General features: G+C 28.8%; 1 protein-coding gene across 9 annotated transcripts; it reads left to right on the top strand.

Annotated features, from left to right (window-relative positions):
* The first annotated feature begins 99 nt into the window (after positions 1–99).
* On the top strand, positions 100–12,916 carry Cdk12 (Cyclin-dependent kinase 12). 9 transcript variants are annotated; one of them, XM_015321620.2, is made up of 12 exons: positions 101–428; positions 497–811; positions 1,425–2,754; positions 2,826–3,976; positions 4,072–4,499; positions 4,626–4,822; positions 4,904–5,114; positions 5,190–5,458; positions 5,561–5,740; positions 10,972–11,287; positions 11,366–11,486; positions 11,555–12,348. In XM_015321620.2, the coding sequence occupies exons 3-12, from the start codon at positions 1,433–1,435 to the stop codon at positions 11,809–11,811; spliced, it is 4,452 nt and encodes a 1,483-aa protein (XP_015177106.1). In that variant the 5' UTR covers positions 101–428; positions 497–811; positions 1,425–1,432; the 3' UTR covers positions 11,812–12,348. The 9 variants fall into 9 exon arrangements, 6 of the variants coding, with proteins under 6 accessions (XP_089033025.1, XP_015177106.1, XP_015177122.1 ...); XM_089176898.1 differs by lacking the exon at positions 497–811 and adding an exon at positions 12,652–12,916 and having other exon boundaries at positions 102–428; positions 11,555–11,737; XR_016178089.1 differs by lacking the exons at positions 497–811; positions 11,366–11,486; positions 11,555–12,348 and adding exons at positions 6,175–6,248; positions 9,931–9,998 and having other exon boundaries at positions 100–428; positions 10,972–11,026.
* The last annotated feature ends 50 nt before the right edge of the window (positions 12,917–12,966 follow it).

Raw genomic sequence — 12,966 nt, 5'->3', positions numbered from 1 at the left:
TAAATTTGTAATAGTTTATTATGATGCAATTTGATTTCAGCCAATCGGAGATCTACATAAGTTTCGTGCTTCTGCCGCAATTGAATAATGTGGCAGCACTTTACCATTGTTACATCAGGCAAGGACATGCTAATGGGTAATGGCTTTTGCTTATTCGAGCTATCTTTATGATTAAACCAAATACAATCCAAACTGAAATACATGAGATATGATGCATCGGATATTAAAATCATAAAAATATGATTGTCTAAACCTTAAACTGTTGCGATAGATATATCCTTATAAGATTGAATCTGTGGGCCTACGTAATATGTGTAAAAACTTTAACTGAATCAACGAATGTAACCGTTATATTCATCGCTACGTTGGATCAGTCCGATGAAAAGGATCTCAACTTACAGCACGATATCACAAGATTTATATCATACGTAAGTACATATTATCAATCGATGTGTGTTATCTGTGTATTATTCATTGTTAAAAATTATGTCTTAAGTATTTTCTTTCCTGATCGTGAAAATCGGGCAACTCCCTTGTGCTACTGAGTTCTTCGCAATGGCGGCTGTTCTTCGTCTATTGAAAAATTCCGTGTTCTTGATGTAACTGTTGAAAAGTGGATATACTAGTGTAATGAGTTACAATATATTTTACAACTAATTTGATGACTCTTGTATAATGTTAAAACGTCATTAATAAGTCGATGGATTCGATCTATGGATATCTTCTTCCGCAATATCATGATGTTGAAGTGCACTGCGCGCGCGCGCACCTGTGTGTTTATAACTCTCATACATTCGCGTGTATATAACGTGTAAGTGCTTCTTTATACGTGACTATCGACTTAGAAATAAAATAAAAAAAGAAAAAAGGGGGAAGAAAGTATGTGGTTAAATTTAAAGATAACTTTTCTCTTCGATCTTCAATGGAATAAAAATATCTATTTTTTATAATCATTTATATTTAATAAATAATAATTAAGTATAATTTATATTTTTGGATTTAATTGCTGTTCAAGAGTAAGCATTTGTTTCATTCAATAATTTTAAACTTATACAAAATTAAATACACATATTCAAAATTAGAATTAAACAATATCAATGATATATTTATGTTCATCAAACAAAACATATTTATCAAACATTAATTTTGTATGAAAGAAAAAATTGGAGAAAGTATGTTTAATGTTACGGTAACCAAATTCTGTATGATTTTTATGAAATATCTTTAAATATCTATCTTCTACCTTTATCTGTTTTCATTATTAGATATATAGTTTATATAAATAATAATATTTTATTTTAAGCTTATTAATATATAATATATTTGTAATAATTATAATTAATTGATAAGTAAGTTTCATCTGTATAGAGAAAATTAACAATATTATTAAGTTGCTTCTGAAGTAAGGATATTTTTGATTTTAGAAGGTGACATGCCTAGCAGTCGCGACATCGAAAGAGGTGAACGTAATGGGAGATTTAGATCACGGAGGAGAAGTAGTGCAGGCAGTGATGTAAACCGTCATAGCTTTGAGAGCTCTGATAAAAGCAGACACAGACGGCATGGGAAGAGTAAAAGTTCTGGTAAAAAAAAGAAGAAAAGGTCACGCGACAAATCTTTAGAAAGCGTACCAACTGTAGCCTCTTCTATCGTCAAACCATTGGTTGAATATTCCGATGTAAGTAGCGAAGATCTATCTGAACCAGAAGCAGGAGAAATTCAATCAGAGGATAGCAGAGGTAATAGTTATACAGACGGAGATGTACCTGAAACTGTTCTGCAAAGGACGTATTACAGAAATAGTCCTCAAAGAACTCTTGGGGCATCACCAATTAGTCTTTCACCTTCTCCTCCAGTACAGCACAGACATTCTAATAGACATTACTCGTCAAACGAGCAACAACCTGCAACAAGTATGCACAGTGGAACGCCAGAATATGAGGAAGAATCTAGACGTTATCCTAGAAGGAAAGAGAAGAAACATAAACGGGAGAAAAAGAAGAAAAGAAGTTTAAGTCCATCTTCTAGTATAGGTAAAAAGAAGAAGAGAAAATCTAAACGATGTTCTCGTAGCCTTAGTCCACATATAACTGAAGAAGTTATAATCAGTCCAGATCATGAAAAGCCAGTTGAAAATTGGTCAGAATCCCCTCCTTTACCTTTGAAAGATAGTACTTCTCCTATTTCTCCTGCTACTCCTCAAGAACAAAGATGTCTTAGCGACGTAGAACTTGAGTTGATAAGGCAACCTAGGAACGTTACACCACCTCCTCATTCACCTATTCGACAAACAGAGTCACCGCATACTCCATTATTACCACCTAGGGCAACAACGCCAATAGGTAACAAAACAAGCACATCTACAAGAAAACACAGTCCAGAGAGACAGAAACATAGTCCCAATATACATACAAGACATAGTCCCGCTAGTCCCAATGCAACAACCAGTTCAGCTCGTAGGCGACCTCATAGTCCTAGTCCAGCAAGGCGTAGAGATCATAGTCCACCACGGAGAAGAGATTTTAGTCCAATTTTACATAGAACCAGACACAGTCCTAGTCCATCAACATTGAGACGAAGAGAATTTAGTCCCAGTCCTGTAAGTCACAGAAGAAGAGGTGATCCTTCTACATCTCCTCCTTCGAGTAAACGTAGAAGAAAAGAAATAGGATCTGATCGAAGGTATAGACATCATGAAAAAGATAGGAGGGATAAAAGAAAATCAAGATCAATTAGAAGTCCTACCAGCAGCAGGTAATAATAATTACTTTCTATATTTATAATTATAAATATAATAATGAATTTATCACTTCTTATTTATTAAGGTTGCCTATGCCACTTTCACGATCTCGATCTCGTAGTCCTGGGCGATGGACTAGAAAAATGCAATCACGTTCAAGATCACGTTCGCGAAGAAGAAGTCGAAGTCCTAAAAAATCACGTTCACCTAGTAAATCACACAAATCATCGAGGAAGCATAAATCAAAAAGCCCACGTCCCTCGAGGATTCCTTCTCCGTCTCCACATAGGTCAAGAGTTAGAAGCCCTACAAGTATTACTGCAAGAAATCTTCGAATGCAAGCTAAAATAAATGAAACTAGTTTGTTCGCTGAACTCGTTAAGGATAGAAATATGAGAGAATTGGCATATAAAAAGTTACAAGCGGCGAAGGAGAAAGCTATCAATCAAGACGAGGTTCAAATAATAGAAGGCACGGACGAGAAAGATTCAAGTACCGGAGCGACCGAAAATAAGGCTAACTTTGATAACAAAAGCAAACTTTTAAGTCATAAAGAACCATTGAAATCATCAAACGAAACTAGTAAAAATCTTGATGTTGTTAACATTCCAGTTCCGGTCACAGAAGATATTAATACAGCAGGAAGAACTCCACCTTTACCAATGCATTCGACACATAGTGCACCATCTAATGTTATACCAAGGACAAGTGCACCATCTCATACCGTCGTGCGTACATCACCAACAATATCCGTACCCAACAATTGTCATGCTACTGTTGCAAATAGTCCGAGCATTCCAGCTAACATGAGTGCACAGCCTCCGCCACTGCCTCAACCTGAAACTAGAAATACATCAGGCTTGTCACATGTACCTGTACCAGTGCCTATTCCTGTACCAATAATGCCAACAGTTATTGCAAATTTATCTGTTCCTCCGCCACCTATTCCTATTCCAGTTCCAGCACCAAATACAGTTATGTCCAAATTTAATTCACCAAATAACCTAGTTCCTTTGAAATCAGTGGATCCGCCAAAGCCACCTATTGTAGCATTTAAGACTAAGAGTTTATCAAAATTACCATTACCACCTGGTATTAATCAGAACGATTTGGAGAGTATAGATTCACCTCCTAGTCATTCGCCAAGTCCACCAAGTAAGGCACAAATGAAATTCCCATCTTCGACTCCCAAACCGCCGCAGAAAAAGAGCATTAAAGATTTGCCTATGCCACCAGGTTAGTATTATTTGTCTTTATTTCATATATGTTAAATAAAATTTATTAAATAATGAATATAATAATAGTATAATAAATTATATTTATATTTCAAGTCGTTCCTGGATCTGAAGATTTGAGTGGAGAAGAAGATCCAAGTGCGACGCCACCGCAACATGTAGTTGAGCGTGTCACTCCAAAGCCAAAATTGAAGAGGCCAAAAATATTAAAAAGGAGAAGTTCACGAAATTGTCACCTTCCTATGTCAGCCTCTGGTGGTAAAGATTGGGGCGAACGTTGCGTTGACGTATTTGATTTTATTACACAAATTGGGGAAGGCACTTATGGTCAAGTATATAAAGCTCAAGATAAGAGAGCAGGTATACTTGTTGCCTTAAAAAAAGTTCGTTTGGAAAATGAGAAGGAAGGTTTTCCTATAACGGCGGTTCGCGAGATTAAAATATTAAGACAGTTAAATCACAAGAATATTGTTAATCTTCGAGAAATCGTGACTGATAAGCAAGATGCTTTGGATTTCAGAAAGGTATAGAATTAGAAATTATATTAAGAAATTGATATAAACTACTGATATAAAAGTAGAAATTGATTAATAATAATTTGATGTATTTTAAAAAATGTTGTATAGTATTTATGTATATTTATATTACAGGATAAAGGATCCTTTTATCTTGTCTTTGAATATATGGATCACGATTTAATGGGACTGTTAGAATCTGGCATGGTTGAATTTAACGAAATGAACAACGCCAGTATAATGAAACAATTATTAGATGGACTAAATTACTGTCATAGTAAAAATTTCTTACATAGAGATATTAAATGTTCTAATATATTGATGAATAATAAGTAGGTATTTTTAAACGTAGTCAGTATATTAAAATCAACATCTTTAACCAGATGTTATTTAATTATCTTTATATCTTTCAGAGGGGAAGTAAAATTAGCAGATTTTGGATTGGCGAGGCTTTACAATGCTGAAGATCGTCAAAGACCATATACGAATAAAGTTATTACCTTATGGTATAGACCACCTGAACTGTTATTGGGTGAAGAACGGTACGGGCCTGCTATTGACGTTTGGAGCTGCGGATGTATTTTGGGAGAATTATTTTATAAAAAACCTTTATTCCAGGTAAAGGTAATTTCAAAATAATCGCACATGCTTCGGTAAACATATCAATGTGAAAATAATTTGTTTGAACTTGTTAAACAGGCAAACGTAGAAGTACTACAATTAGAAATGATTTCAAGAATTTGTGGTACACCTACTCCAGCCGTTTGGCCATCCGTTATAAACTTACCCTTATGGCATACGCTTAGACCAAGAAAGTCACATAGACGACGTTTAAGAGAGGAGTTTTCACTTATGCCATTACCAGCATTGGATCTTTTGGATAAAATGTTAGAATTAGATCCTGAGAAACGTATAACAGCAGCTGACGCATTGAAAAGTAATTGGTTGAGAAATGTGGAACCTGAGCGGTACGTTTTTAACTTTTACATATACATTCAATCAACAGTGTATCTAATAGTATTTTTTAGTAAATTAATTATGATACATATATTCATATGTATAATAATTAGGATGCCTGTACCTTCGTTGCCAACTTGGCAGGATTGTCATGAATTGTGGAGCAAAAAACGAAGACGTCATTTAAGGGAACAAAATGAGGGCACTTCTGCGGGAAGAATGCCTCTTTCAAATCTTCCAAATAGAGGAGGAGGTCCTCATAGAGCCATTGAAGATATATCAGAAGTTGGAGGGTGAGTAGTTCTCGAGAGACAATTAATGTTCCAGAACTTATCAGAAACTAATTGCTTACATACACATATAGCTAGCTGTGTACCGCAGTTATGCTTGGCATTTATTATTCTTTTTTAGCTAATTATTATGTTACTAGAATGACTTCTAAAGAATATATATATATGTATATATGTATTTATGTATATATATATTCATATATATAAATGTGTAGTAGTGCACCACCTCATTTTTTTTGCTTCGCTCGTTTGCATGCTCAGTTTAAATTAGTAAATAAATTAAATTCCTTTTAGTTCTTGTTGTTGTTTTTTTTTTTTTATAAAGTCGATTTAAATAAAAATTCCACTATACAATAAATGAAAAAAAAAAATATTATCGAAGATTCGATATAAAATAAATATGTGAACATATACATGGCGTTACTTTCTATTTAAAGGTCAGAACTCGGCGAATGACCAAAGAAGTCGACGCCTTTAGATAGGAATAAAGGAATGAGAGAAAAAGAAAACGGTAAATAAATAAATGAATAAATAAATGAATAAATGAATGAATACATAAATAAATGAATAAATAAATAAAAAGAGAAAAGAAAAGAAAAATAATGGTCAGAACTGCAGAGATTTGATGCCAGCATTCTTCATTTTCCAGATTACTTTTAGATGATTTAAGATCTGTGTAATTTAGAATACACAGGGGACTGCAATGAACGTTTTCATTAAACGTTGTACATTTTTATACAACCTACTTTTATATCTGTCACTATGCATTAAATTACTGATTTAATAATATATATATAGTCATTTGGAATATGGCGTTGGTACTGCTACACATACACACGTATAAACATCCTAAGATTTTTGTGCTCGCCAAATCAATGAAAATACCTAGTTCATTTATTATATCGCTACTATCTTTATATGTACATGTAAAATCTGTACCTTCCCCCAATTTACTGTGATCAAAACTACCATTTTTTCAATTACTACAAATGGTCACGCTAAAGGTTTCTTATTTAAAAAAAGAAAAAACAGTAAGAAAATATCGTTTACAATTAATTTGTTTTCATTACCAAATAAATATAATAAAAATATGTACATATATATAAATTAATACATGTATGGGCATGCATATGCATAAATGAATATTCTAAAAACTATACGCAGAGTGCTCAAATAATTATTTACGCACCCTGCTGTTATTTCATTAAATATATATACGTAATAATAATAATAATAATAATAATAATAATAATATATATTATATATTAATTATTATTATATTATATATTAATTATATCTATTCGTAATAATTTGCGTATATATGCTAAGAATTGAAATATGTCTCAGTAATACGTTTTGTAAATATAACATTATTCAAGTTCAAATCATATAAATGATCGAGTTAAAATTTAGTAGTCGACGATGATCAAATATTACATTATATGAAAGATATATTAAAGTGATATATATATATATATGTATATGTATATCATACTATTGTTTTTCACCAAGGATCAATTAAAATTTAAATAAGAAATAAGTACGAAATAGGAAGAAAAATATATATACAGATATATATGCACGCACACACGTATATATGTACACATATGTATACGTTTGTGCTGGTGGACTGAAAAAAAATATATGTAAAGTCCCTTTAGTTTAAAGCAAATGAAAGGAATGCAGAACAATTTATTTCAAGGTCAAGAGCAAAGAGAGACAGACAAAAAGAGAGAGTGCATAGTGTGTAGGTAAACGTATGAACGTATAATGGAAATTGTTAATCTCTTAACATTTTTGATAAACTATTTTATTTATGTTATGTCAATTTATTCATTTACATCCTCTGTAGATTTTGATCGGCCATTCTTAATGAAAATAAGAAACAAAAAACTGTATCACAGTTCGTTACTTTGTACTATGTATAAAGCAAATTATTAAAATATAAGTTTCAATATATGAATGGTTAGGAAAAAAAAAGAAAGAAGAAAAAAAATAACATTAGTTAATATTTTTATTTTCTCTGCTGCATGTGTTTTATTATAGTATTGTACACCATTCTTATAATGAAACTTAGAATCCCTTTTGCTAGTTTCAAATGTATGTCACTGCAATGTAAGATAATAATTAAATTGTGTAATATACTTTTATTAGATACCCAAAGGTGTTTTTACGCAATATGTTAATAGATAAAAATTGAATAATTTAATGATAATATTAAGGATAATTTATCTTTCATTATCTTTACTTTTCTTATACGTTTCTTCATTTTTTTTTATTTTTGTAAAATTTTGTTTTATCAAAATCATGATCTTGAAGGAATTAGCATTGATGATTTGAAGGAACACACTGGGACCTTGGGAAATAGACATTTTTTAATAACATAAGTGAAAAAATGAAGTATATGTTACTATCTCTACCAATTCCACAATGTCTACGTCGTAGCGTTTATCTGATTTAAAAAAAAAAAATACTAATGTTTTAATATTCTGTATAGTTTCAGATTCAAATACATGGTACAATTTTAAAATAATTTTCCAAGGATCTCCTATCTTTTTGAATGTTGTACATGTCATGTAAAAATGCATTATTATTAATATTATTATTATTATTATTATTATTATTATTATTATTATTATTATTATTATTATTATTATTATTATTATTATTTCTATTATTATTATTATTATTACTATTATTATTAATATTATTATTATTACTACTATTATTATTATCATTATTATTATTATTATTATTGTGTTATATTATTATTAATATTATTAATATTATTATTAATATTATTATTATTATTATTATTATAAGAAAATAAAAGTAAAAGAAGAGAAACGTATTCCTTGAAGATATCTAGTAAGTTTTGACTGTATGTGTTTCCTTATACTTCTCTTATTTCCAAAGTCACAATTATATATATAAATAATAAAATATTTATATAATGAGTATCCAAAATTAATAATAATAAAATAATATGTTTCTTCTGAGAGAAGTTAACGATAATGTTCAACAACAAAAAGTACACAAATTTCTTAGACAAGCATATTTCTAAATTGGCTTGTTTAAAATAAATATTATTCGTGCTTAATATTTTTGAAGAAAGGTTAAATTTATATTAATTCTTATATTTAAGCATTGGGGGTGTTCCAAAAATGAAAATGATCCCCGATAATGTAAATAGTTAAAGAAAAAAATCATATTCATTGTTCTATAATTCAAATTAAGGATTATAGTTTGTTAATAAATTATTAAAACATCAATTGAATAATCTGTATTGTTTTGCCATAATATTTACATTATCTTACGCATTTATATATAAGTCAGATTTTTCTTTTCTAGAGTGAAATATAAATTTAAGTATTTATTATTATAATAAATTCTTATATTTATTAGGTGTAAATAATATTGAGTATCGTGTAGATACAACATTGAATTGACAACCTCACTTGAACTTACTATAAGTCATTTTTATAAAAAGGAAAATCAAATCAGGTATTTTTTTGTAAATTAAAAATAATATCTTCAAAATCATGTACATGTTATAATTTGTCAACAACTTTAATAAATGATACCTGATCAATTATTTTTTTATCTATTGACTTGATAAAGAATAATTGATAAAGATTAATATTACACTATAAAACAATAAAGTTATTTAAACAAAATAATTGTTTTTATCTTTTGGTAGGATATATGTCTTCTTCTTATTTAACTTCATAATATATGATCAAATTATACTAATTTAATTATTATATTTAATATTGAAATTTGATTATTTAAAATTACTTATATTTATAATTAACAATTGATGTCAATACAAATCTATTGGAATGATAAATCATTGAAAGAACACCCGCTATGCTTATTTGTTAGAAATTTATTAGTTAATCATATCAATTGAGATATAATATATATAATTGATATGATAATTAAAATGATACGTTTTGTTCTGAAAGAATGAATAAATAAATCATTGGTATATTGTATCGAAATAAAAGTATTAGGAGAATTTATATATTTATTTGTGGAATTAGCAGATGTTAACGTATACTTTAAAATATAATGAGATATCATTTTTTTAAAATAATAAAAATAAAAAAATATATATGTGAAATATATAAGCAAAATATACAATACCAAAAATTGGCAATGAATTCTAACGAAAACGAATTATGTTTCAGGAAGTAAAAGTAATTATGGCTGAATTATAGAGGGACAGATTTTGTAATACTTATAAAAGTTTACATAGGTAATAAATGCTCCAAATTCGTTAATATATCTTTATATATATATATATATTTCTACCCAGGGTATCCAAATTCATCATTTATTTCTGAATATACATACATATCCTGTAACAATATATATGCTTTCACTTATCTTACTAAAATGTGTAAACTGTTTATAATTTAATTACTTTGATAATAATCTAATTTGTTTAGGTCTCCTATCATTATACACATTTATCCACAACTAATGAGTTAACAATTACAATGTTAACAATTTCAATTGAATTCTATTAACAATTTTTCACTGTTACATATATATGTTTCATTTATATTTCGAAGGTAATTGATTAAAATCATTTATTATTCGTTTATATAAAATATAATGAAGTTAGTAAAAATATTTATTTAAAATAAAAAAACTTATTTTCATATAAGAGTAATAAACAAGTGTTCTTATCGTTTTATATTGTATGTTTCATTTAAATATATATAATACATATACGTAATATATATATATATATTTTATATAAGCTTTTGTTCATTATGTACATTTTCAGATACTCTTCATCTTTGCATGATTACTATTATCTGTATGCATGTAATACCATTTCATTTATGTTTCTATTCTATACAATATTTTATTCATTACAGAATTTACAAATAGATTTATTTGATTGTTTATTTTAAGTTAAAAATATTATATTATTATATATTATCTTTCTTATATATGCAACTTCGTTTTAGCTAATATATTCACTTAGAGATGATATAGTTGATGAATGTTTAGAAAATGTCTTAGTATTAATTGGCTATTAAATAAAATTAATATTTTACAACAAGATAATGCTTGTTATGTTAAAGTTTTAAAAAAATTGTATATGCTAGTATATTAACCTATTATATTAAAAGTATTGAATAACATAAAAACTATCTTCATAAAATTCTGCACATTAGTAATTTTTAAATTAATTATAAAATTCTGATTTATTTCAGATCTTCTAAACGGTTGAAAATGGAAGCAGGCTATAATTCTCATACAAATCGTCTCAGTACAGAATCTCATTATGGGGGAGATGGATTATTTAATCAAAGTGGCCCTTTTATGGTTTCTCCATCATCATCGTACTACTATAATAGTCCTCCACCAATAAAATCATCAATTAATCTAAAGGGAGATGCTACTTCGCATACTATTGAAGGAAATACAGAAGATACTCTTGCACGAAAATTGAGCGTTCTCACAAATGCCTTAAATCAAGGGAAGCCGATACGTGTTGATGATCTTATGTCATTGCGATCAGATAATGAGGTAAATGCAAATATAAATTAATATAATTTTGTTCAGAATTAAAATTCTTTATCAAATACTTATCTAATTATTCTATAGACTGATCCAAAAGTAGTGCAACTGTTAGGAGATCTGCATGCCGAACTACGACTTGCCGGGAATACAAGACCAAGTGGCCAACTGGAATCTCACATTCCTATATTAAATCCACCTCCTATAGGTCAGTTATTTATATTATTTATATTCATTGATCTATAATATTAATAATATAATTGTTCTTTTTTACAGATACAAAGATGATCTCAGTAGGAAGTTTTGATGCACATGCTGTTTACGCAGGTGATGATGCAGTGAGTTCCGGTAGATGGTCACAACTGGCAACAGTTGGCGTTCGCAGTGCACTCTCTGCACTTATGTCATGTTATGGTTTGGAAACTTGTAATCCTTCCCCTTCTATTACTCGACCCCCAGGTAAAACATCAGCCAACCTGAAACATAACCTCTTCCAACCTTCAACTTCCTCTCAAACGGCTTTTAGCTCGTAATTGCTTGTACATATAAAAAGTGTTGCACATTTCTGAAAAAACAAGAATATGTTTTGTATAAAATTGGAAAGAAAGGTGTACGCGAAATTGCTATTTTAATTAATTAAATAGAAATAGAATCGCAACGGTATCAAATCATTCTATAATATTTTTATTGATAAATATTGGATTCGTACATAATTTCATACGTATTCAATGTTATTAAAATTGATAATACTATAACAGTACTACAGTACTATAATATATACTAAGTAAGTAGCTATCGGTATTATCATTTTCTTATTATAAAAAAAAGTAATATTATTTAACTGAATAAGTTTACTTTGTCTTCTTTTAGAAATTACTTATATCTTTAGTAAACAACTATTGAAACAAGCAATATTTGGAAATGATTGGATGCACTCTGAGAACTGATTGCATAAGCATTCTTTAAATATATGAATAAAATTATTTAATTTCAATTTTACATTAAAAAATCTATTGTACATAAAAAGATACAAAATATTTATAATGTGTATAATAAAAGCATGCAAATGATACACTTTTTTTATTAGCTAATAAAATATAAGTAATATTTTTCTAATACAATATATAGTAACACTATATAAATAAATTATATTTATTATATACAAATATATTTGTAAAATATGAAGAAATATAATCTTGGACAAATCCAATCATATACAAATGAATAATCACTACATATATAAATACATATATTTAAACTTTCACTATAATTTATTCCATATGTATTATTATTTTTGAATAATTGAACTCGAATCTGGGAATATGAAATAAAATGCGTACAATAATTAATAATATTATTTATAAACGTTTCAGATTGAAGAGACAACCTACAATAGTGTGTCAGCTAAAGAAAACTGAGGTTAGGTCGTCCAATGCCGGCAATGTCCTATTTATTGAAGAAGAAAGATGGCGGATCGTTCTGTGGTCGAGATAACTGAGGCGTTCCCGACGTATCAAAAAAGGATTTTGAGGAAACCCAGATAATAAAATATCTTTTGTTTCCTTTAATGAGTTTGTTCATTTATATGTTCAGCACGATACACAGATGTATGCAATAAAATTATAACGGTACAATTAACGATTATCTTACGTGGATAAAGATAATAAAAAGAGGCATCTCGAACTGCC

Source organism: Polistes dominula, unplaced genomic scaffold, assembly GCF_049000335.1.
Source record: "Polistes dominula isolate Pdom_NZ unplaced genomic scaffold, Pdom_raw_medaka contig_12, whole genome shotgun sequence".
Taxonomy (NCBI): domain Eukaryota; kingdom Metazoa; phylum Arthropoda; class Insecta; order Hymenoptera; family Vespidae; genus Polistes; species Polistes dominula.
The sequence above is the reverse complement of the archived record's forward strand: the minus strand, read 5'-3'. Positions and strand labels throughout refer to the sequence as shown.